Genomic DNA, 23,207 nt, shown 5'->3' with positions numbered 1-23,207 from the left:
GTCTAGGACCTGTCGTCTGGATATACATTTTTCAAGGCACGTTTCGATAGACCAACGACCCCATCTGAACCCACGTCAAAGTCGGCTGGGTTGATGAGCCCAGCTCTGCCTGCCATCCGGAACACTTCATTGTGAACGACACTCATATATCGACCTGCAACTTCCGTGGTGAATGAGCCCCTCTCCAAGTTGACCTCAGATGCTGGTTTCATCTTTTTCGAAATGGGGTTATAGAGCTCCTCCTGCATCTTTCGCTTCAATGATGCATAGGGAGTCGTGAGAACGGAGCTGATTCCACTACGCTCTCGTAGCTGGGTTTCCAATTCGTGGATCTTGGCTTCAAGATTTAGGACGACCTCTTTTCAAGAGACGTAGAAGATGACCCCTCAAGATCGGAATTGTCATCTGATACATCAGTTGACACAGGCATTGGGGTCGTGGCATCGCGAATTGTGTTTGGTGAAGTTGGCTCAATGGGGGCATCGGCATTAGGGGTTGACCCCTGTTGTGGCTCGTGAGCAAGTGGTGAGGCCTTGGTAGCCTCCTCGGCCGCTTTCTAAGCAGCGTCTGGGGACTGATGACCAGCGGGCGATTTGGGGTCTTCCATGATGACGACACTGGAGACCACAATGACCCCAAAGAAGGCGAAGATATGAAGTTGGCCCCGACATGGAAGCTAAGATGGCCTCTTCTTGAAGGGGCTCTTGTCGGGAGTGTGACTAGGCGACGGCTGTATGGACTAAGTATCACTGCTTTACTTTTTGGTTAGAGAAAGGAAACGGACGATGTTAAGAAGAAACATACCGCAGAGATGACCACGATGAGCAATGACCTCCTATGGGATAGCGATAGCGACAGTAAGACGAAAACGGACTCTAACATTAAACTGTTGGAGACAAGAAAGTATCAAGGTTGAAAGAGAAGTGACATACCATCAACCTTGAGGCTGAGATACGCAAGCTGATGCGGATTGCTTCACACGCGAAGCTGCATTTGGAAGGTCACACAGGCGGAGGAAGGGGACACAAGAAACGGCAATCTAATGATAAATAAACAGTAAATGAAGTGTAGAGTATTCGTGGCACATAGCTTTACCTTGAAGCGCCTTATGATCTGAGTTGTGAGGCCGGGATTCGACACCGGCGAAGCTTGAGTGTGCAAAAGAAAGGATACAAGAGAAGAAAAGAAGAGGAGGAGAGATTGAAATGAAGAAGAATATATAGGGAAGCTGAGATCTCGAGTAAAGAAACAACTAGAAAGTAATGGAAGGGAATTGATGCAAGAGGATACAGGAGGATGCAACAAGATTATGAATTGTGGAGATTTTTGTTTCTTGAACTCATCATATGACGCGGCAGCCCTTTCACTGATGAGGATCTGACAGTGATTCACGACCAGAATAAAGCTGGAGCTACTGTTGGATGCCTTGAATAGTCAGTCTCATGGGGTTCTATGTCAGAAGGAGAAATGCCCCAGTGCCTAGCTAGCAAGGAAGGACATGCTTTGGCGTTGGACATGTAGAACTATCCGAAGTATTGTTTGATATTATTAGGTGTTGGAAATGAATATGATAAAGAAATAAGCAAATGAAGTCGGGGTGGGAACTTGTATATCCTGGTGTGGAGGATGGACTCATAATGTTCTCCAATATACCCCTGAACCAGCATCACAAGGTGTTCAAGTCCGGCACTTTACTCAAGTAGATCCAAGGCATTCTCTGTATGAAAGAAGCAAGCTGACTCCAAGTGAGCAGGTTCAATTCTTTCATCTTGGAAGCCATTAATCGCATCAGGGTCGAATAGTCCTGGCCACTAGGTTCGCTGACACTGCAGAGAACCAGGAGCCAGAGATGAACAATCTGCAGGTCTGCACTGCGTTTCCCTGTAGTATAGGCTTCCGCGTCGTTTGACATTATTCCGAGGAGTGTTGTGATATGTGTTTGAGCAGTCCCGGGATAAGAGCGACACCTTCGCTTCACCTGTATGATCCAGATGATAGCCCCAAGCCGAATTGACTCCAAGATTATTTCGAAAGGTGTCCCAGATTGTGTAGATTCTAAATATTGTTGATTCAATAGATCATGCGCGATTGGGTTCAAAAGGAGAGCCATTTGCTCTTCGTCGCTCCAGATCGCGTCGCCCTTGGTCACCTGCTCGGTCTGGAGGAATGTCGCAAGTGCAGTCAAGTCCCCCATACATGAAAGAACCACCAGAGAGCGCTCATCATACAATATAACGCTGTTCAGGAGGCCGGAAAGAGGATCTGGGAGGGCTTTCAGGCCCGGGCGAACGAATGCGCCCATGTTCGTGGGTAGTGGAAATGAGGGTTTCGTGTCATACAGAAGTGCTGCTGTGATATCGACCCTGGGGAACCATTAAGTCGCTGTGGATTTAAATGATGAAGTATCAGAAGGACTTTCACATACCATGATATCATGGGGAATAGGTCCTGGTTATTCTCTATAGTAGAAATGCCGCCCCTGGCCTCAATGACCATCCAGATACCCCTGATATGAACCATCGCTTGGTCAAAATCTAGGTTGGAAAACTACCTCAATTTCAGTTATACGACCCGAAATCATATCTAAGGGCGTGTACGAATCATACATTGTAGCAGATGAGGGCTAGAACAGCGCTAATAACGCTGTCTGATGTTGCCCAACTCGTATCAGAGCTTGTAAGTCTGGACTCGATACACCGAATTGTCATAAGCGAGCGCTCTAGAGCTATGGACTTGAGCTCTAGGGATGATTGGTGGTATAATGGGATAAGAGCATCTGGTGAACTAAAGATTTTCTGGTAGTGCTTCAGGAAGGCAGACTTTCTGAAGGCGAAAGGGGACCAAAACGCATTTGCCAAATTCGCTGTATGCTCAGGTTCAGTACATACAAACTAACCAGAATAGATTATCATAGGACTTGAGTTCACTTACTGCCGCTCATCGCATTCTTCCCCGTGGTCATGATGAGAGTAAACCCGTATGCCGAGAACGAATCTTCTCCCCATTCCTGCTCGAAGACAGCCAATGCATACAAGCTTGGTGTGCTTATTGTGACTTGGCTCTCGTCAAGTGTCTTTGAGTGACCAAATTGCCTGTCCTTTGGACCTTCTTGTTTGCAAGTGTGCTTTTCTGTCTGCCATGTTAAGGTAGTGAACTGGCGATCCTTTGATGGCTTTCGTCGGGCCCGGCCAATATCAAGCATAACATGGCGACGGACCTCGGAATCAATTGACTTATGCTTATTTCGACTTGAAGGAAAGGTTGTTTGATTGGCATTAACAAAGAGGAGACTCTTCTTCTCTTGAGGCTCCTCCATCCCTGTCATTGTGACACCACCTAAAAATTATGCCACAGAAAGCCAAAGGATCGGGGAAAAGCATGGAGGAAACATTGCGAACAGTTTTCAGTCTTCAAGACCTAGGTCAGATTCTGAAGGTATCAGACCCAAACAAGGCCCACTACAAGTTGAGTGCCTTTGTCTTGGGCGTGTGATTTCAAAGGCTCCGCGGAAGCTGACCGGATTGATAATCATACCTACCAGCTTCCGATTCATTATAGTGCAAATGAGGGACCCTTTCCTTGTTATGTGCACCATTTACCGTTTTTGGTTGACCATTGCCCTTCTTTGGCAAGTGACCAACAACAATTGTGATCAAGAAGAAGGCTGTGATACAGCAGATCCTCGTCCTTCTAAGCCTCATTTGTGATACCATTAACCGTTTCAAGTACAACAAGTCACGCAATTGGACCTTGATCTCCAAGCAAGAATGATGAATAATTATCTCGACTTCGAATGCGAAAGATCCAAAGCGTGGGAGAATAGGATTCGCATAAATATGAACCAAGAGCCGTCCGCAAAGGAGAAGCATCGAGGATTTAGAATTGAAAACATCAACATTTTACCTCTAACTACCATCAATATTTGCTCAACTTCAGACCCTAGACCATAATGTCAGCTGAGAATACCATCACTCTCTACTGCGAAGGCACTCCCAACCCACTCAAGATCTCTATTGCACTTGAGGAACTGGGCTTGAAATACAATGTACGAGCCCTCATCCCAAAATAGCCGTGTCTACTTCTCACGCAGTCCATATATATAGGCTCGTGCAATTAAACTATTCGAACACGAACAGAAAGAGGAGTGGTTTCTTGACATCAACCCAAACGGTCGTATCCCAGCCATCGTCGACTCAGACGAGCATGGCAACGAACTTAAGATCTGGGAAAGCGGCGCTATCTTGCAGTATCTTGTGGAACGGTATGACAAGGACCACAAGATCTCGTATCCCCGTGGTACCAAAGAGTACTGGCAGATGACGAGCTGGGTAAGCCCGATACCGACGAGTTACACTTGAAGAGATATCTAATCGAAGCCCCAATAGCTCTTTTGGCAAGTTAGTGGTCTCGGCCCTATGCAAGGCCAGGCAAACCACTTTGAGAGTGCGTTCCCAGTATTAAAGTGTCATAAAAGGGGTAACTGGTCTAATATACCTATACAGTGTCTGCTTTTGGTGATTATCCATATGCTCTGAACCGATACGTCAACGAGACGCGCCGCCTCTACCGAACGATGGACAAGGCTCTTGCAGAAAATCCATCTGGATATCTTGTTGGCAATCATCTTACCATCGCCGACATCGCCATTTGGCCATGGACTACCGCATACAGTAAGCATTCCACTCAGGGATTATATACACTCAGGCAACTAATCTCCACTTACAGAGTACAGTGGCCTCTCCCAGATTGACGAGTTCCCTCACGTCAAGAACTGGATGTACAGGCTCCTTAAGCGTCCTGGTTTTGAGAAAGGACGCAATGTGCCCAGTCCTCATATTTACCTCCAGCTCAATGAGTTGCCGGACGAAGAGCTGAAGAAGCTGGGAAGGGAGAGATCGGTTTGGGTTCAGGAAGCTATGAAGCGTGATGCTGAGTGATGAGTGAGCTTTATGGGAAGGGTTGGAATTCTACGGCAACATACTTGGTTTTGCGGTACATTTGGCGGCGAGAATTTGTCACAGTTACTACTGGACATTTCGAGAAACTGATGTTAGATGTAGTATTAAGGGCTATACGATCCTTCGTTTGCCAGCCTGGCTTTTCTATTGTATCTCAAATCCTCGCTAGTACTTTTCCATATCCTTTCTAAATTGCATTCGCTAAATCAATTTCTTACTCCTCCTTCTTTCGCTGAAACGGCTTTTTGATCAGATCAACCAACTTGCCTAATCCTCCAAAGATCGTTCCAAAGCCGAAACTCCATCCCCGAACACGGACTGTGTAAATAAAGAAGTAAACGAGCATCCAGTTGGACACACAGAATGCTAGGAAGATACCGAAATCTGCAGTATGTTAGAACATTGTGTCAATACGGCTTCGTTAGATCAGCATACCTCTCCACTTGTCACTCGCATTGATATTGAGCGACGCTAGGTAATCGTTACCAGAAGACATTGGGCAGAACTCGCAAGCACTCGTGGCGTTGGGGTTGAGAAGATATCCTCCGGCGGAGTCTGCAAATGCTCCTGCATATTCTTGGCATGTTTGTCCTGGGGGAGCGTCAAACTTGGCGGTCTCTTGGGACGAACATTCCACTGGAGTGCCATCAAGAGTCGCTGCCAGGATACCTCCAATCCAGTATGTAGAGGGGTTCGCGTAGTACATCCAGAACCTCCAGAAGACAGGAAGTGAAGCATATGGACGAACAACACCGTTGAACAAACCGAACATGACAAAGAAGAAGGGCAAGACCTAATGGTGTTAGTACGAAAAAAATATAATTTCGAGGGCAGAACTTACATTAGAGATAACGGTAAAGCTGGGGGCAAACGCGCAGATCCATTGTCCCCAGCTTGTCATGAAGAGGAAGATGAGAAGAGTCATCAGGAATGTATAGCCTGAAACAGAGCTCTCGGTTGGAAGTCCAGTGGGCCAGTACCACAACACAAAGTACAGCACGGCTGACACCACAGCCGCGGGGATATCAGAAACAATGTTGGCAGTACAGAAAGCAAACCATCCATAGATACGGGAAGGATATTCTCGGGCTTGCCAAAGCGCCATGTTGGTGAAGAACTTGGGGACGACACCATTGACGACGGTGGGAGGAACTGTCACGATCAAGAAGCAAGTGAACATTCGGTTCTGCATATCTTGCATCGTGTAGCCAAGTTTCCAGAAGGTGAAGCCATTGAAGATGCCAAAGATGACCGCAACGAAGAACTTCCCATAGATGTAAGAAGGGTCGCGCCAGTGTTGTCGGAACATACGCTTGGTCAACTCAACCGTCTGAAGCCAAGTCGGTGCAGCAAATTCAGAGTGCTCCTTGATTGAAGAAGCCATTCCCTCAGTCGCAGAACTTCGAACTCGTTTGAGACCATCAATTTCTTCAAGCACTTTTTGAGCTTCTTCACTTTCAACCCATTCCTGATTCCAATCAACTTTGGTGCCGTCAGGCCGCCTGTGAGGTCGTGCAGCAGTCTCAAGAATGAATTCGGCGACGTTCTTGTTAGGGGGGCAGACAGCACCGCGGTCTGAAAAATACTTGATGACGTCTCCCCCATTCTCGCCCATAGAGCCAAAGTAAAATGTGTTGCCTCCAGGGTTGAGAGCAAGGACCATATCAAACTGCTGAATAAGAACAGAGCTTGGCTGGTGAATGGTGCAGATGATCGCCTGACCAGCGCGGCTCAGCTTCCGGAGGAAACGAACAATGGAGTAAGCAGACTGTGAGTCAAGACCAGAAGTGGGCTCATCAAGGAAGAGAAGCAATGAAGGCTTGGCCGCCAATTCGACGCCGATGGTAAGACGCTTACGCTGTTCCACTCCAAGACACATGATAACGGCATCTTGCAAGTCATTGAGCTCCAGCAGGTCGATGATCTTGTCCACGTATGCAAGCTTGTCAGCACGGCTGACAGATTTATCCTGCCGCAGGATGGCAGAGAACTCAATAGCCTCTCTCACAGTCTGAGTTGTATCGTGCAGATCACCCTGAAGGCAGAATCCAGTGTTTCTCTGGAAGTCCGCGCCAAGAGATCTTCCATCGACAAGCATCTCGCCTGTAACGACCCCAATGCTTGTACGCTGGGAAAGAATGTTGAGAAGCGTCGTCTTGCCAGCACCCGAAGCTCCCATAAGGGCGACCATGACACCAGGCTTAGCATATCCGCTGACCTTGTTCAAAAGTTTCTTCTCACCACCGAGATATGGGACTGTATACTCGATATCACGCCACGTGAAGATAGACTCGCTATCAGTGATTTGTTCCAAGGCTTCGTCTTCGCTGCCTGGGTTGGGGTCAGCGACAACGCCGGAAGAGCTACTGGCACCATTTCCAACGACTTTCTCGTCGTCGACAGGGGCTTCGGCTTTGCGTGCTTGTTCCTTAGCCTTTCGGCTCTTCTTGAAGATCAAGGCACCACCACCACCTTGTGTGAAGCTGACCATCTCTGTTGCCAATACCGTGACGAGGATGTAGAGAACAGCAAAAGCAATGACAACGCCAAAGTTTCGCCATAGGTTCGATCGGCTGTAGTTGTAGGTAGCTTGTAGATAATCGCTGCCTGACACTGAGTGCGCATTGACTGTGGCTCCGCTGATAGCACAGCCCTGATATTCAGATTGAACTCCGGGTCCCTGAGGAACTAGCTGGGAGGGAGCACATTCCATAATTCTATCGGACAGCTCATTGGTCAAGACAGCCTCAAAACTGTAACTGATGGGGTTGATCCAGTACAACCAGCCGAACCAGATATAATCCTTCAACAGCTGAGTCTTGGGGATGACATATCCTGTGTAGATGATGAGCAGGTTGAGAGAGATTCCCGAAAATCGCACAGCTGTGTCAATCTCTGGGGACAGGCTAGCAAACATGCGATATAGGGCTGTGACCATGATAGTTGTGGTATACACAAAGAGCATGTAGATCCAGAACTTTGACACATCCACATCAAGCCCAGTCATGAAGTACATGATGAGGCCAAAGATGCACACCTGGACAGCGATAACAGGGAAGTCGAGTAGAACGCGAGCAAGGGAAACAGCCGAAGGGCGATAGAAAGCATAGTCGTGATGTCGAGCAACAACGGCACGCCCAGACACAGCCTTCATAAGTTCAGAAAGCTGAAGCCAGCCCAAGAATAGAATCGAGAAGAAGATGGTACCGCCACGACTGAAAGCACTTGCAGTATCCTCAGTCTGCCCATAGAAGAGAGATCCAACAATGAAACCGTTGGAGATGATGATGAAGAGCTTTGTCCAGAGTGTTGTGGTATCGCCGAACAGGAGCCAAGCTTCTCGCTTAGTGCAAGCAAGCACTTGTCGAGGGAACGAGATAGTGTAAGGCGACTTGTCGGAGACGTGCTTTGACTTCGAGTCCTGGACGGCCCCCTGGAACCTCTTCGCGTCTTGGTAGTCAGACTGGTGAAGAGACTCCTTATATGCAGCAACATCAGCCAGGAGCTCTCGGTAATGTGGTGAATTTCTGAAAGCCGACTCAAGCTCTTCTGGTGTTCGGGGAGCGCGGTGTTCAAATCCAGGTCGGAAGCGTCGTTCGGTCGGGTCCGTGACGGCAGTCAAGAAGTCTGCTGTGGTCTGCCGTTCGGGACACTCGAATCCAAGGTCAATGAAATACTGTTTTGCCTTATTGGCTGGTCCGGAGAAGATCTGTCGGCCTTGATCGATGACCAGGACCTTATCCATCAGCTCGTAAATACCCTCTCCGGCTTGGTACAGGGTTACGAGAGTAGTTCGGTTACTGATGTCTGTCATAATACGCAGAGATCGTGCGTAGTCGAGGGCGGTTGATGCATCTAATCCTCTAGTAGAGTTGTCCCATGCCATCACGGTAGACTTGGATGCTAATGTCTCTGCAATCGAAACTCGCTTTCGCTCACCACCAGAGACACCCCGAGTGAAGTCATCACCGACCACAGTATCTCTTGTATGGCTGATACCAAACATTTTCATGAAAGCATCCACGATAACCGGAATGTCGGACTTGTCCTTGATCTTGGTCTTGTTGGTAAGTGCAAAAGCGAGAGTCTTCCACACGCTCAGAGTAGCGAAGTGGACATCGTCTTCGCCGTTGTAGTTAACCTCGCCCCGGTAGTGCTTTTTCTGCTCAGCAGCAGAGATTCCGCTGTACGAAACTTCTCCTTCGACGGCAGCATATGATTCGCGGTTGTTGCTGATAGCTTTGAGGAAGGTACTGCACCCAGCGCCAGGTCGTCCCAGGACGAGCATCATCTCGCCATCACGTACGCATCCGGTGAAGTCGTTAATGAGTGTTCGGGTTGGGGGCTTTCCAATCCGGAGAGAAGGGAAGTATCTGGTGAGGACATTGTAGAGATCGGGGCCGAATGTGCCAAGGATAGCATCGGGAACCGTTCGAACGAAAGTTGTTGTGCTTCCGACGCCTTTGACTGTGAGGTTCTCGTACACAACACCAACTCTCTTCAAAGGACCGTCCTCCTCAGAGCGCTTTTCGAAGTGGCCTTCTCGCATAAAACGGCCGAGTTCGAACCCCTCACTGTCTTCAGGGCTAGCTTCCACATCAGTCTTGGAGCCATCATCGTCGTCATGTTCATGTTCATGTTTCTCTGACCGAACTCGAGCAGCAGTACTCGTCCGTCTACTCTGAGCTTTACTTGTGTGAGTGTCTGCTGTTCTTGTTTTGTGTAGGCTCATCAAGTTGTGACGTAGAGACTCGAATTCTTGCATGGCCTCTTGAGCAGTGACATCTTCCTGTCCTTGCTCACCCCATTTTCCTTCTTGGACGACCCCTGATTCGGATGAGCTGCTGCTTGTAGGATTATGTTGTCCATCTTCGACAGTTTGTTGAGAAATGGGTTGTTGTTGCTGCTGCTGTTGCCACATGGAAGATTGTGTGCGGCGAAGAGCATCGCCGTCTACCGTGTTTCCCAACATGATGACGGCGATTGTACGAGATTAAAAGAAGAATGAAAAAGTGTGTAGGATGTAGTTAATAGAGAAAAGACTATGACGTGCAGCCGGTGAGCGGCACCGCTTTGATATTTGTATGCAGATATTATCTCTGTAGGTAGAGAGAGGTAGGTCTGTCCTATCAAATATCTGGCTATGAAAGGGGAAAGACCGGTGAAGATAAGCTTCACAACGGAGAGCTGCAGGGCAGGCACGAGCTTTAGTAGCACGCAATGATGGCTTCCAACGTCTCAACCCTGAGAATAATTGTATTTATAATGACCCCTAGTTATGCACATTTTTCCCTCTCTGGAGTGACGTAAAGGTCGTCTCCGGTACGCTAAGGGAGATGGAAGGGATTTAGACGAAGAGTATCCAAAATAACCTGCTCAGTTGTTAACCGTAACGGGCAATAGTGTCAGCCATTCTTTTCTGTCGCTTCTCCAGAGCTTAGTTAGCGTGTAGGTGCGCTGCAGACTGCTGAGCTCATGGAGTTTAGCTCTTGTTTCCGAATCTTTGTGCCTAACGTTATGGAGTTTGTGGAGTTGCTGACTCGGGATCTGAGATAAGGCCCCAGAGATTTTACTTTAACAGATTCATGCCAAGTCGCAGATCCCTTCTCCCGGCCGGACATTGCAGCGTAATCCCTCGGATTTTAGCGCCACATACTCTGAATTTCACTCATCTTTTGTTGTTGCGTTGCAGCATACACCTAAAGCCCGGGTACCTGAACCGGTCAACGCGTATAAGAGTCGTTTCCGGGCTTGTCGGATGGTTCCAGTATTACAAGAGAGTGGAACTGTTTACGCCGTAAGAGTCACAGTAATTTGCTCTGCTCTTTGGGAACTGTTTCTAAAATGAGAACATTGATGGATACATGTTTTGTATTGGTAATCACAGCGAGCAAACGGCTTGCCAAGACCGTTGTGGAACGTTGATTAACGCTACCGGCGCAATGCACATAAGCACAGAGCCTCCCCAACGTTATCAGTTAATAATGTGAGGGTGCTGGAGGGTTTGAGGGTCAACGTAGGGGTCCTCCACCGGAGCTGCTAGAGCTTTCCAATATCCATATTTATCCTCCGAGGAGCTGCCTCTGATTACAAAGTCGACTTTGAATCGGACCCTGTTCACATGCTAAAGATAACTCGTCCGTTAGTATTGGTTTGACTCGGCCGAATACTCACTGCTGCTGCAAACGTTGGCATATTAGTCAAACGTGGTAGGTAGTCAAGGGGATGTAATAAAACTTAGAACCTTTATCCTAGGTAATAAGTGTTAAAGATGCCGCGAGACCAAAAGTGAAGAGGCCCCTTCAAGGGTCAAGGCAGGTAGATTGGTCCTATAGGCCTGCACCCTTTAACAATAAGAAAGCTTTAGGTAAACTTAGGAATTTAGAGTAATTTAGTATAGATATAGAAGATCTTAGACTAAGTATTTTTAGTACTTTAGTTAAATGTCAGAAGTCTTCTTACACCCTGAAGGCAGTGTTGCTCCCTAAACGTTAAGTACCTACTTACAGACGATGATTGCCCAAGGCTATAATCATATCGGATAACCTGTACGACTTTTCCATCTTGTTCATGAGTCTATTATTGGTGGAGTCAGTAAGATGACAATCCTCACGAACGTATGCACAAGTTTGTTAGCAAGGGTGCACTCATTGCCGACATAACCACTAAAGGTGACATTGGCTACGTCGTTAGATCATGCTCCAAGCGGTAGGGAGACTACAGAACTGTTGAACTGTTTCACCTGCGGCAGCCTAGTCTCACTATTACGCTGAGAGCTGAGAGCTGAGAGCTGAGGGAGTAACCTCGTCAATTCATGATGATATTGTTGAAGAAGTTTATGTAATCCTCAGAATGAGTTACTATTTCTTCATAAGAAACATCCCCTACTCATTTTACGGCGCTGCCGAAGCACTTCTAGAGCAACGTGCTCCAATAGCTGTTGCATGTCCGTCTTATTAGACTGAGAAATAGTCGTGTCTAAGCAGACTCAGGGGTTTCTCTGGGGATTCCAACATGCTGTAAGGCCAAGTAGGATAACAGCTGGACTATGTGGTTTTCTGATCTTAGAATGCTTCGTTCGGTCGTTAATAATGCAAATATTAGCAGGTAAAATCCATCTAGTATACAGAATTCACAGAGGATTTTAAAGCGTTAAAAGCACATCAAGGTTTCGTTCTACTTAGTTTATAAGTTAACTCCCCTAATACTTTATATAACTTCTTAGTTACTTTTATTCTAAGTCTTATAACATAGAGTATCTTATTAAGAGCAAAGGGAATAAAGATACTAAAAGCTATAGACTTTAAATTCTTTATATACTAGTATTTAATATATACCTTACTAAACTTTAATATCATACTGCCAGGACTATATCGCTCCCATCTCTATAACAGTACAATTAAAAAAAAACAAATAATAGAAGTACTCGTGTTGCTATCAGACTCAAAAAATATATAAAAAAGAATATTTAGCAATTGCACGTTTCGATCGTGCGACCTCCGGGTTATGAGCCCGGCTGCGTTCATTAGTAATGGTTTTATGCTGCAGACAATGGTAAACATACCGCGCTTCCACTGCGCCAAATTGCTTTCTTTAGTGGTAACCATGCTGCAAATTTCAACTTATATAGTCCACCTCCGGTCTGTCTTACTTTAGCAGCACACATCGATACCATACTTAGATTAGAATTAGCAACACACAACAATATCGCATGTGTCAAAAGTTTAATAGTAGTACACGATCTTGAAAACTCCAAGTTAATGCTGAGATTTGATTACGATGTAGCATCATGCTTGCCCTCCGTCATGGCAATACATAGAATTGGCGTTTTTTGGTGTCTTTCTTATGTACATCCAGTTCCAGTCTCACAAGAATATGCACATGTGGAATATCATAATCGAGCACGAACAATTGGAATGAATAGTAAGAATGAACTTTATGCCGTAATCATCGCCCTAATCACCTTAATTCATGCTTCCACTTCGCATGCCTTTCCATCCATTCATCATCATGGCTGGGCAAAGACCGCCTCTCACCTCAGACGCTCTGTAATGCGCCCCGGCGTGTACTCATTTCCACGGCTATATGCCCGTCAGTTGAACAGCAGCACCGATGCTTTTTGACTGCGAATGTACGATGCTTGAACGCCTGCGGTTTCCAAGCGGCAAGCAGGCATATATGCTAGATACTCAGTGTCTCTGCCTCATCATCGGCGACACTCATTGCCTCATTGCTTACATGCTCTCGAGCTAACATGATCTCCTTCTCCTTCGGCGACCTTTATTTAAGGAATAGGTCCCCAACGCCGTTCCTCAATGTCCTCGTTCTATCCACATGGTCAAAGCCGAGGTAGTCGTCGTCCCCTTGTATGAAACTTGATAGCACATCATCTTAAAACATGTTAGTTACCTAACAAGTCAGATGCAAAAAGTTGGCACTTACCGTCATTAAGATATTGGGGTTTCGAGTAATTAGCTCGTCGCACAACAGCGATCTTGATCTTCTCAAAGCTCTTGCCTTTGATTCCAGTTCGCTTCTCTAATCGCTTCTTGGTGTCTGCAAAGCTCTCGCCCTATCGCTATGTTAATACATTGATACATCTCAGTATCAAAGGCACTCACCTCGATGACCAGAAACTTGAACGGCACGCCATGAACACGGCTAACGTCGTTGTGGAAGTGGAAGACATGAATAAAATGGCTATCGTCGGCATTGAGCTCCTCTTGAGGAACTCGTTCCGCATAGATCTTCGCAAACTCGTTCAAGTTGATAACGGGATGTTCGCGTAACGGCTCACGATAGAAGCGATTGGAGCTCGTCTCGTAGATGCGGATTCTGCCACCCTCCGCTTCACTTGGTATTTGCGCCTTTCTTATCAAAACCTCGACTAAATCGTCAATAGTTCCTGTTTTAGGGACGAGTAGGTCATATGTATCCTGCATACACGGTTAGCCGCATTATCGAAAGATAATGAGACTCAAAAATACCTCTTTAGTGATGCCTTCACTCAGCAAATTGACCTTGATGCTCTTCTTGGTGTCGAGTTCTGTTAAACTCATCTCAAGAACTTCAAAATAGAAGGCATCGTCTCTCTGAGTGGAGTTGAGAGCAGTCGACCCCATGGGGCTGAGAATTTGTCGCAGTGTGGGGTTTGCTCCGCGTCTGACCGGCGTCTTGGGGTTTTGCGTCGAGGCATTCACTGTCCAAAACCGAATATGTGTCGGATTCACGTCCAAGTACGCTCCAACACGCTCTGAAAGCGTGTCATAAGTTATCTTAGTGTTAAGCACGAGATCAAATGGTAGATACTGCGCCTGGTCACATCGACTGGGGTGCGGGTGGAATTTAACGGTTCGCCTGTTCTCAAGGAAGTCGTAGTATTCACGCGCATCCTCGAAATGATCAGATGTGTTACCTCTGAAAGCATGTCAGTAAATGAATCGACCGCATTTTATACTGTAGCAACATACGTTTCTTGCGAAGTCTTTTCACCGGCGCGCTTCTCGACACCAGCCTTGGTTCGCTGGAAGCAGATAATGTCTCCATCTTGCAATTCGGCAACCTTCAGCGACTGCTTGGGCTTGAGAGGTTCGATCATAGTGGGCTTAATCTCCTGTTTTGACTTAGTTACCGTCGGTCGTCCAATGCCAGTAGTTTTCTTACCTCCCAAAGCAGAAGCTTCTCCTCGGCAGGTAGCTTCTCGCCCCATCCCATTTTCTTCAAGATCATTGGTAGCAGTTCTTCGACTTTCTTGTCCTTGGAAATATAGACATGGCCGACACCCCGCAGTGTCTGGGCGTCGATATCGAAGTGCTTAAGGAGAAGTAAGATGGTGTCATTCTTGACGATGACACCATTGGGCTGACTCTGGTAAGATGGCCAGATTGGCTCTCCGTCAGCATTGACTTCCTCGGCAACCTCAGCCCACACACGTAAACTAGCATCTCTGTGGGCAGCAGAACGGGAGAAAGTCTCGTCGACTGTAGGCCGCAAATCCATGATGGGTTGGTCAGGGCGAACTGTCTTGTTCTGCCGATTGACCATGAGCCAAAGCCGTACCCTTCGTGGATCTTCGCCCATCTCTGATGCAACTTGCGCAACAAACTCCTCCATGGTCATCGCGCGACGCACGCGATAGAACTTTGGTGCAGCGGGATCCTCGGGCTTTGCATCAAATTGACACAAATCTGTGCCGCCAAATTGTTGAAACGAGTAATCAGTGATAACCTTGGCCCACATGTATAGATGCGCCTCTCGCTGTTCTTTCTTGCGGGCTTCCCGCTGAACAGTCTCTTCCTCAAATTTTTGCCCTACGGTGGTTAGCAAGTTGACAAAGGAAGAACGCCAAAATACTTACTAAGATGAAGCGGAATATTATCCGTGGTAACCGGACACAGGATATCATCTATACGAGATTGGCGGATATACACCAACATGTATGCACTGTTTTGGCGCATAATGGGAGCCTTCTTTTGCACAGGCGCACGCGGGTAACCGTTGGATGTTTGATACTCTCCACCGAAATTCTCTTCCATAACTTCGCGCCTCGTCGCCTTGGTGACCTTATCATCGTCGTACTTGTAGAACCATCCGTCCTTTTCGGGCTTCAAAAAGGCATAGTAATGGCCTGCGTTCAGATCACCACTGTGGACTAGAACGCTGTGAAGCTGATACGTCCATGGAACAGATTTGTCGGCATCCTCGGATAGGTACGGCGCAGCGTCAAAAAACTCGGGGAACTCATATCGGTCATTGATCTTCATCATGGTGTCGCGCTGGATATCGTACTCGAAGCGCTTCAGCTGTAGATGGAGGACGTCAGGAAAGCTGTTGAAAATGACTCCTTTGTTCGCATCCTGCAGCTTATACTGATCACCAGCAAAGTATTGATTTTCTCCATCCATCTTTTCGACTTGGACATAGTCCTCAAAGCTCTCAAGCAGATGCTTGTTACCACTGACATTCAGCTGAATGTCCCAAAAGTCCTCGATTCGGCTGGATTCGTAGTCGACATTGATACATGATATGTATGTCTTAATCTTACCACTGAACATTTCTGGCAGAACGTTCTCCGATGCAGTTCCCTTCATCTTGTCTTCCATCCTCTCCATGAGCTTGCGTGAAAACTCCTGCACATCCTGTTGTTCGAAGATATGTCGTGTATCCCAGCCGAAAGATTTCGTGAGCTCCGTGGTTCCAACTGCCTGGTCCGACGTTTGTAACTGGTAGAAAAGTCGTTGCAGTGTATAAGCACTGTTGGTCATACTGGGGTCTGCCTCCGTGGGAATTTCGTAGATGGCCTATAGATGTCAGCTACTGATATACAAGAGAACAGCTGAGAGACACTACCTTTCTGAACTTGTTTGTGAAATAGAGTGATTGCATCAAGGAATTCAGGTAGCAGGTGGCACCCTGATTCTTGAGTCCAACGTACCCCGTCTCTTTCTTGGAATCGTAGTTGGCGAAGTTATGCCACAAAACACCTGTCTCATCCTCGACGAGGCGAACATAGGCAGTGATGTTGGCAGTATCATTTTCGCAGAGGGGTCGGCTGCTGCCGTCCCATGGTACATTAAACATTCGGCGGTGCTCAACAAATCGAGTAAACCCCCAATCGCCTTCTTCCTTAGTGAATCGGTGGTGGGCAGTGTGATGGACATATAGGCTAGGGTCGTTCGGGTTCCATAGGACGAGCGCAAATTGAACACAGCAGCTCCAATTATCGGGAACACTATCGGCGTCGAAGCCATGTTCAAGATAAATAGAGCATTGGTCGATGTTATTGCCGTGTGGGAAAAGTAGAATTCGCCTATAGGAGTAGAACGTCAGCATTAAGGGCAACGGCAGTTCCGGGATCAGTTTAGGCGCACCAAGGGAAGCCACCTGCTTGGAAAATAGGACCATGCTCCTTCTTATTCAAGCTTCGCCAGTCTTCCACAGTCCATGTGTATTCGTAGTCTCCAAGTATTTTCGGTTCATCGATGAGGGGTGGGAGGCAGAGCTCTCTCATGGCTTCATCTAGAGACATGGCAGTTAGCCCAAATAGTTCCAGGAAGGGCGATCACGACATGAAACATATGATGCCCAGGGTCTGCACCAAATGTAAGGAGTCAATTAGATAGTGAAAGGAGTACGCACGGTCGTTGGCCATGGGCAGATCTTGTAGCTGCTCGATTTCGCTTTGTTCGAGGTTATCGGGGTTAATGATGGCAACCTTCTCTGGCTCGTTGGCCACGCCGATATAATCGTCCGTGTCCATGACCATATCGTTAGGAGAGTTGATATCGTGAGTCTGCAGCAGATTGCGACGGTCAGCGTTGAGCCCTGAGCGAAAGCACAGGCGGCGATGAAACGAGGTCATGATGTCGGCATCGGGAGTGACTGGGGTTAGTGTGGGTGGTGAGGGGCAGCTGCTATTGGAGGTGATGATGTCTTCAGGGCAAGAGAAGTCTGCGCAATGCGTATGTCAAGAAGATATGGTAAGGCCAAATCAAAGTTGTATAGAATGTGACGATCGCAGAGCCAGGAGGATGACGCAGCTGTGTCGATGAGACCGCACGAGTTGCTCTCCAGCGACCATGGCAGTCGCGGCAAGCTGCATGGAACAAGATTGCACGGGAAGGGGCAGCAGCAGACTGAAACGTACCATTTTGAAGATGCTGGGACCGAGGCGGAAGAATCGGTGACGTTAAGGCAGGCACCCAAGAGAGTAAACCTCACGATATAAAGATGGTCGTTGTAGAAGCAGAGCAATCAATGCAGGCGCTTCAGCCAAAGCTCAACGACGTCGAGTGGTGGCGCAAAGGGCAGGGAATAAGAGACCAAGTGCTGCCGCGAGCAAAATAGTATTCTCCAAAAAATTGAGAGAGCTCGGAACTGGAGCGCAACGCAAGGCAGTGAATGCGATGCAAGGCAAGCAAGGCCAGACAATGCTAGGTATGCTATGCTATGACGATCGAAGACGAGGTCTGCACTGTTAAAAGAAAAAAGAGTAGAGCGGTCGGTTATGTCAGTAAAAGACAATGCCCACAACTCAGGTCCTAAGCCCCTAGACCTTTCAAATTCCAGGTCAAGTCAGGTCGCGTCTAAACAAAGAGAAGAGGCTGTAGTTGAGAGGATAAAACTCAACTGGGAGAAAGGAGTGTGAGGTGAGTGAGTGAGTTTGGATCCAAGCCTTGCATCGATAGGCAGAGAGCCAGTAGTAATCAATCATTCAGCGGGAACAAGAGTTGTGCGAGACTGCAGGCTTGACGAGAGTGGTGAGGCGATAGCTCGCAAATGTTGTCACGCGACTTGTTATTTGCGGACAGATGCACTATAAGTGCTGTATCACTTTAACAGACAACAGTCACGCCAAGCGTCATCAGGTCACCCCGCCAATGACGTTGTCAGTCTCTCATACCTCCGTTGGCTACCTAAAGCTTGAGTCTTTGTCAGATAAATCATGCCTACCTGGTAGGTAGTAGGTAGATAGGTCTTGATGGCTTGCACCTTTATTCAGGATGCATAGAAAGAGCGAGCTGGCAAATATAAGCGGTCTGACGCAAGCTGGGAAACGTATTCGTTTGTGTTTTCCAGGTCGTTTTTCAGCTTTGCAACACGGAGCTGAGATACTTTGTCTGACATGCTCAGAGATCCATGTTATAAAGCTTTACCTTACTACCTGTAGTTTAGGTAGTACTTTGAACAGTTTGAATTGACAAAGCGTGCGTCAGCATGCTTCCCTTAAAAGGACAAACTTGGTAATCGATGAAACACGACTTGTTGTTTCCTTTTACACTGGGCATTTTTGGACCGATATTCAGCCCATATAAAATAGGTACTCACAAGCTGTTACAGCTTATTGCCACAATGCAACAATCAGACGCCACGGCCACTTAGGTAGATCCAGGAAGCTACCCTAGATTCATACAACAAAACATGGAATGACGGGTTGTCATGGACCTGATTCCTGTAAACAAATAGTCATAATTCTCAAACAGCCCCATCTACAGCTTCACAGCTTATACCAGGCTTATCAGCCTCAGAACTCAGTCGTGACCAGGATAAACACAAACAGAAACCTCCTCCTTCCTGCAACCCACCATTTTGGGCGGGCCGGTATCGCCAACAAGATGTGGGGTAAAACTCCATTCCCGTTCCTGGGCAGCAGGTATCGAGTCACTCGCCCAAAGCTTCCTTCCCACCGAGACGGCTTATGCATACTGTCCTCCTTTCTCTCCCACCATCTTTACTCTCCTCTTTCAAACGCGGAACATCATCTGAAAACGCACTCTACACTCATGCCAACCGATTGGGCTAACGAATCAACCAGTACAAACTTCGATTCATCCTCGCATGTGCCTGTGACGACATGCCATCCATCGCCCTGCGACAGAGCAGGCGATGTAGACTGACAGATCCGCGCCCTTACCTGGCGAATATTCCCCGTACCTCCTATACGAACGTTCAATTTCGCGCTGGTACAAACGCTTCATGGCGTCCCGTTTCAATTCTTGACGAGTATGGAATTTTCTTTTATGATTCCTGGTTGCAAAAGCTAACTCATGATGCCTTCAGCTGGGTCGCGAAAGAAGCTCGTCCTATCAGTCTCCGCCAGCTTATGGTTTTTGGCCGCTCTCTTACAGAATCTCGTCTGATAAGCTCGGCTAACTATGTTCGCACCGAATTGCCTACACGGTAAGTCTTGGAGAAACTTCGCAGATAATAGAGATCTGACATGTGATTAGAATTGCGCACCGGATCCGAGATATGCAACGTTTACCCTACGTTGTTACCATGAACCCACATATCAAAGAGGTTTACGACCTTTACTACCACGCCTTCGATACATTTCGCAAAGTGAAAGAGGTTAAAACACTGGAGGACAACGACAAGCTGTGCGAACTCATCAGCCATAATCTAAAGGGCCACTTGACTGTGATACCGAAGCTTGCTATGGGAATCCTAGAATGCGGTGGTCTCATGAGTCCTCAAGATCTGGATAACTTCATGAACACCATTCTTAGATCGGTAGGGCGCCCATTCCTACACGACTTTGGTGATTTACTGACATAGAACAGCGAATTTCTAGACGTGTCATCGCTGAGCAGCATCTTTCACTAACAGAAACCTACAACTCCCCTAACTTCTCTCCCGGAGCCAAACTTTCCGAATCCGACTTCATCGGCGAAGTGTTTATCAAATGCTTTGCTAAGGATGTCGTCGAGCGCTGTTCTAAAGCCATCACCATTCTTGCCCGTACGACAAATGGTCCTGACGTTCAAATACCCGAAATCACAGTTGATGGCCATCTCGATGCCTCTTTTCCTTACATTCTAAGTCATCTCGAGTACATCATTGGCGAGCTCCTTCGCAACTCTGTCCAGGCCGTCATTGATCGACATCAAAGGATCCATTCGGACCCTGACAGTGTGAAGCCCCCTCCTGTGGAGATAACCATCTGCGAGAACCAGCAACATGTTATCATCCGCATCTGCGATCGTGGTGGTGGTATCCCTCGTGCTGAACTGCCACATCTCTGGTCTTTCAGTAAGGGTCCGCAAAGTCAAAGACGTCTCGAGAATCTTGCACAGGTCCCAAAGATGGCAGCAACGATGCAGGAGCTTCACGTAGAGGAGGAACTGGGACGTGCAGATTTGAAAGCACCGCCTTATCAAAGTTCGTTATCGTCTCTCACCAGTCGGCCGCCTAACCTGCGTCTCGGCATGGGCTTACCTCTGAGCCGTGTCTATGCTGAGTATTGGGCTGGAAATCTTGACTTGCATAGCCTCGAGGGCTACGGAACGGATGTCTTCCTGCAGATTTCGCGACTTGGAAATAAAAACGAGCAACTGACAACACGAGCGAGCATGGACGCCTTATAGCACTGGGGGTCTGGGGTAATGTCCTAGGCGAAAAGACTGAGATTGACTTCAAACCTGTAGCGATTTCAATATTGTACTCAGAGGACACTGTATTTCTTTTTGGGTATGAATCTGGTCAGCTTGGCTTAGAGCATGGAGTTTGGTTGGCTGTTTCCCCCGGTTCACATTTGGTTAATGGGACTGTTGCAACATCTCATGGAATATTGGATAGCAGCCAGAGGTTTTATGCAATTGATTGAAACCTTCGAATCTCAAACTGGTATCATAAAATATTGTGATTGAAATTACATCGAAACTAAAATGTGCCTAGCTGAGAGAAAGGGCTCTAGTAAAAGGTTGTAATAAAAAAAGGGCAAGACTATCAAGGCTTTCTCCATACGTCTTGTTCGCTTCAAAGGCGTCTCGTACTTGTGGGTATGAGTTGCCCGCATGGCAACCAAGAACAAACAAAATCATGGGGAGGGAATCATAACTCCTACACAACATGCCGCGGCCATGATTATAAGTCCCAGCAAGAGCAGCTCCTCCTTGACCTCCGTAGGGAAGAGCGAGCAAATGTATCCATGAACTCGTGGTCTCTCTCCTGTCTTCTTGTGGTATTCTTCGGACCTTTCATTTTTCAACTCCAAACCCCAAAACGGAGCTCCAGGTAAAAGAAACTTGAAGAAACGACTGTCCAACTGCAGCCAAGCAAGTGTGCATAAAGGCGTGCTCGAAATCGGTTAGCGGCGACCGTGGCTGCGGACAGCGCTGCCTTGCATCTGCTCCAGCTCTTGCTCGAGCTGCTTGATCTGAGCATGGGTTTGCTCGAGATCCTTGTTGAGACGGTCGCGCTCGGAGATGAGCTTCTGCTCCCATTGGCGGAAACGCTGCTCCTCGATCTTGACCTGCTCGGTGAAACGCTTTCGGAGAGCCTCCTCCTCTTCCTTGAACTTGGGGTTGTCGAGCTTTCGGGGACGAGCCTCGCCGAACTTGCGGGTCTCCATCTGCTGAGCGCGGTAAGCCTCGTAGTGCAACTCCTCGGTGGTGTGAATAAGGTCGAGCATGTGTGTTCGGATCAGGATAGAGCGGAGCTTCTTGAAATCGCAGTGGTCCTCATTCTCAACCTCGGCAACACCCCAAGAGTACTGTCGGCCCTTAACAATGCGGCCATCACCGGTCTTGACATCCTTCTCGGAGCCGATAACAGCGAAAGGCATGGCGTTCATAAGGCTGCGGGCATGCTGAGCAGCAGCCTCATCGTCCTCCTCGATCGGGGGCTGGTAGATCTTGATGTTCTGAGCTTCAATGACAGAGACAATCTAGATAGAGTTAGAATTGGGGGATGTGAACTCAATACAGGATTACTTACACGCTGCTTGAACTTGGCCAGGTCGGCGGGGCTGAGGGTATCGGCCTTGGCGATAACGGGGATAAGGTTGACACGCGAGCAGAGGCGCTTCATGACCTCAATATCGAGAGGCTTGAGGGTGTGGCCGGTAGGGCGGATGAAGTAAAGGCAGGCATGGACACGAAGGTCGATCTTGTCCTGGCGGCGGGGCTGTTGCTCCTGAAGCATGTAAGACTCGTGCTGGTCGTCGAGGAACTCGATAATGGGCATCCAAGAATCGCGGTTGTTAACGTAGTCGCCGAATCCGGGTGTATCGATAACGGTCAGTCGGACTGAAAGGGGGGTTAGCGAGGGATGAGTAACAGCGTGCTTCATTCAGAGCTATACCCTTGAAGAACTTCTCCTCAAGCTCGGCCTTGGTAATCTCGATCTCAACAGTCTTATCAACCTGCTTCTGGTGGCGGCGCTTGTGGTCGGCATAGTTCTTGATGGTGGTGGAGAAGAGAGTGTTGATGAAAGTAGTCTTGCCCAGACCAGACTCGCCAGCAACCTAGACATGATGCGGTGAGCAATAGTTCAGAAGATCTCGATGTGCCTTGCTGTGTATATACAGCAATGCAAAACGAGTGAATTGATTGCTTAGAAGCATACCATAATAGTGAAACCGGCGCCACGCTTCGCGACAATCTTGTGTCGCTGGTTGGGCAGATTGGCAATACCAATCGGTGAAGCGTTCTCGGCAGCTGCAGAAGCCATCTTGAAGTTGGTTGATTTGGGTATGGGAAGATAAAGGTTGAATTAGAAGAGAATCTGATGCGTAAAACACGACTTTAAAACAAAGACAATGCAATGCAAGACAACAAGCGACTGCGATATCGCGATGAAGGTCGAACGAGTGCAAAGGTTCAAGGTGGAGAGGGAGGTTTAGGGACAGCTCGTGCTTGCCTGAGTTCAGGGGAATTGGAACGAATTTCCTGCCCTTTCCCCCTAAAGCAACTGCCAGGGACGCTTGCTTCTGATAGGCTAGCGTTGACACGGTACTGTGAGTGGACA

General features: G+C 47.7%; 6 protein-coding genes across 6 annotated transcripts; 2 read left to right on the top strand and 4 right to left on the bottom strand.

Annotated features, from left to right (window-relative positions):
• Window positions 1-1,666: 1,666 nt before the first annotated feature.
• On the bottom strand, window positions 1,667-3,325 carry FSUBG_4988 (uncharacterized protein; the record flags this gene model as incomplete). The annotated part of the gene is made up of 4 exons (XM_036683035.1): window positions 1,667-2,363; window positions 2,426-2,547; window positions 2,607-2,863; window positions 2,932-3,325. 4 exons carry the CDS (start codon window positions 3,323-3,325, stop codon window positions 1,667-1,669), a joined length of 1,470 nt encoding a protein of 489 aa, XP_036539467.1.
• Window positions 3,326-3,949: 624 nt separating this feature from the next.
• Window positions 3,950-4,937, top strand: FSUBG_4987 (glutathione S-transferase; the record flags this gene model as incomplete). Its single annotated transcript, XM_036683034.1, has 5 exons — window positions 3,950-4,045; window positions 4,137-4,328; window positions 4,386-4,443; window positions 4,503-4,670; window positions 4,726-4,937. 5 exons carry the CDS (start codon window positions 3,950-3,952, stop codon window positions 4,935-4,937), a joined length of 726 nt encoding a protein of 241 aa, XP_036539466.1.
• A 235-nt stretch (window positions 4,938-5,172) lies between these two features.
• On the bottom strand, window positions 5,173-9,930 carry FSUBG_4986 (ATPase; the record flags this gene model as incomplete). Its single annotated transcript, XM_036683033.1, has 3 exons — window positions 5,173-5,342; window positions 5,394-5,751; window positions 5,800-9,930. 3 exons carry the CDS (start codon window positions 9,928-9,930, stop codon window positions 5,173-5,175), a joined length of 4,659 nt encoding a protein of 1,552 aa, XP_036539465.1.
• A 3,308-nt stretch (window positions 9,931-13,238) lies between these two features.
• On the bottom strand, window positions 13,239-17,319 carry FSUBG_4985 (ubiquitin thiolesterase; the record flags this gene model as incomplete). Its single annotated transcript, XM_036683032.1, has 10 exons — window positions 13,239-13,348; window positions 13,401-13,530; window positions 13,580-13,894; window positions 13,946-14,375; window positions 14,429-14,571; window positions 14,622-15,268; window positions 15,316-16,258; window positions 16,308-16,767; window positions 16,829-16,976; window positions 17,097-17,319. The coding sequence occupies 10 exons, from the start codon at window positions 17,317-17,319 to the stop codon at window positions 13,239-13,241; spliced, it is 3,549 nt and encodes a 1,182-aa protein (XP_036539464.1).
• A 1,992-nt stretch (window positions 17,320-19,311) lies between these two features.
• On the top strand, window positions 19,312-20,824 carry FSUBG_4984 (serine threonine kinase; the record flags this gene model as incomplete). The annotated part of the gene is made up of 3 exons (XM_036683031.1): window positions 19,312-19,637; window positions 19,688-19,970; window positions 20,021-20,824. 3 exons carry the CDS (start codon window positions 19,312-19,314, stop codon window positions 20,822-20,824), a joined length of 1,413 nt encoding a protein of 470 aa, XP_036539463.1.
• Window positions 20,825-21,546: 722 nt separating this feature from the next.
• Window positions 21,547-22,910, bottom strand: FSUBG_4983 (cell division control 12; the record flags this gene model as incomplete). Its single annotated transcript, XM_036683030.1, has 4 exons — window positions 21,547-22,125; window positions 22,176-22,486; window positions 22,542-22,704; window positions 22,806-22,910. The coding sequence occupies 4 exons, from the start codon at window positions 22,908-22,910 to the stop codon at window positions 21,547-21,549; spliced, it is 1,158 nt and encodes a 385-aa protein (XP_036539462.1).
• Window positions 22,911-23,207: the final 297 nt, after the last annotated feature.

The sequence above is a fragment of the Fusarium subglutinans genome, assembly GCF_013396075.1.
Source record: "Fusarium subglutinans strain NRRL 66333 chromosome Unknown NRRL66333_c0000045, whole genome shotgun sequence".
In the NCBI taxonomy this organism is placed as follows: domain Eukaryota; kingdom Fungi; phylum Ascomycota; class Sordariomycetes; order Hypocreales; family Nectriaceae; genus Fusarium; species Fusarium subglutinans.
The sequence above is the reverse complement of the archived record's forward strand: the minus strand, read 5'-3'. Positions and strand labels throughout refer to the sequence as shown.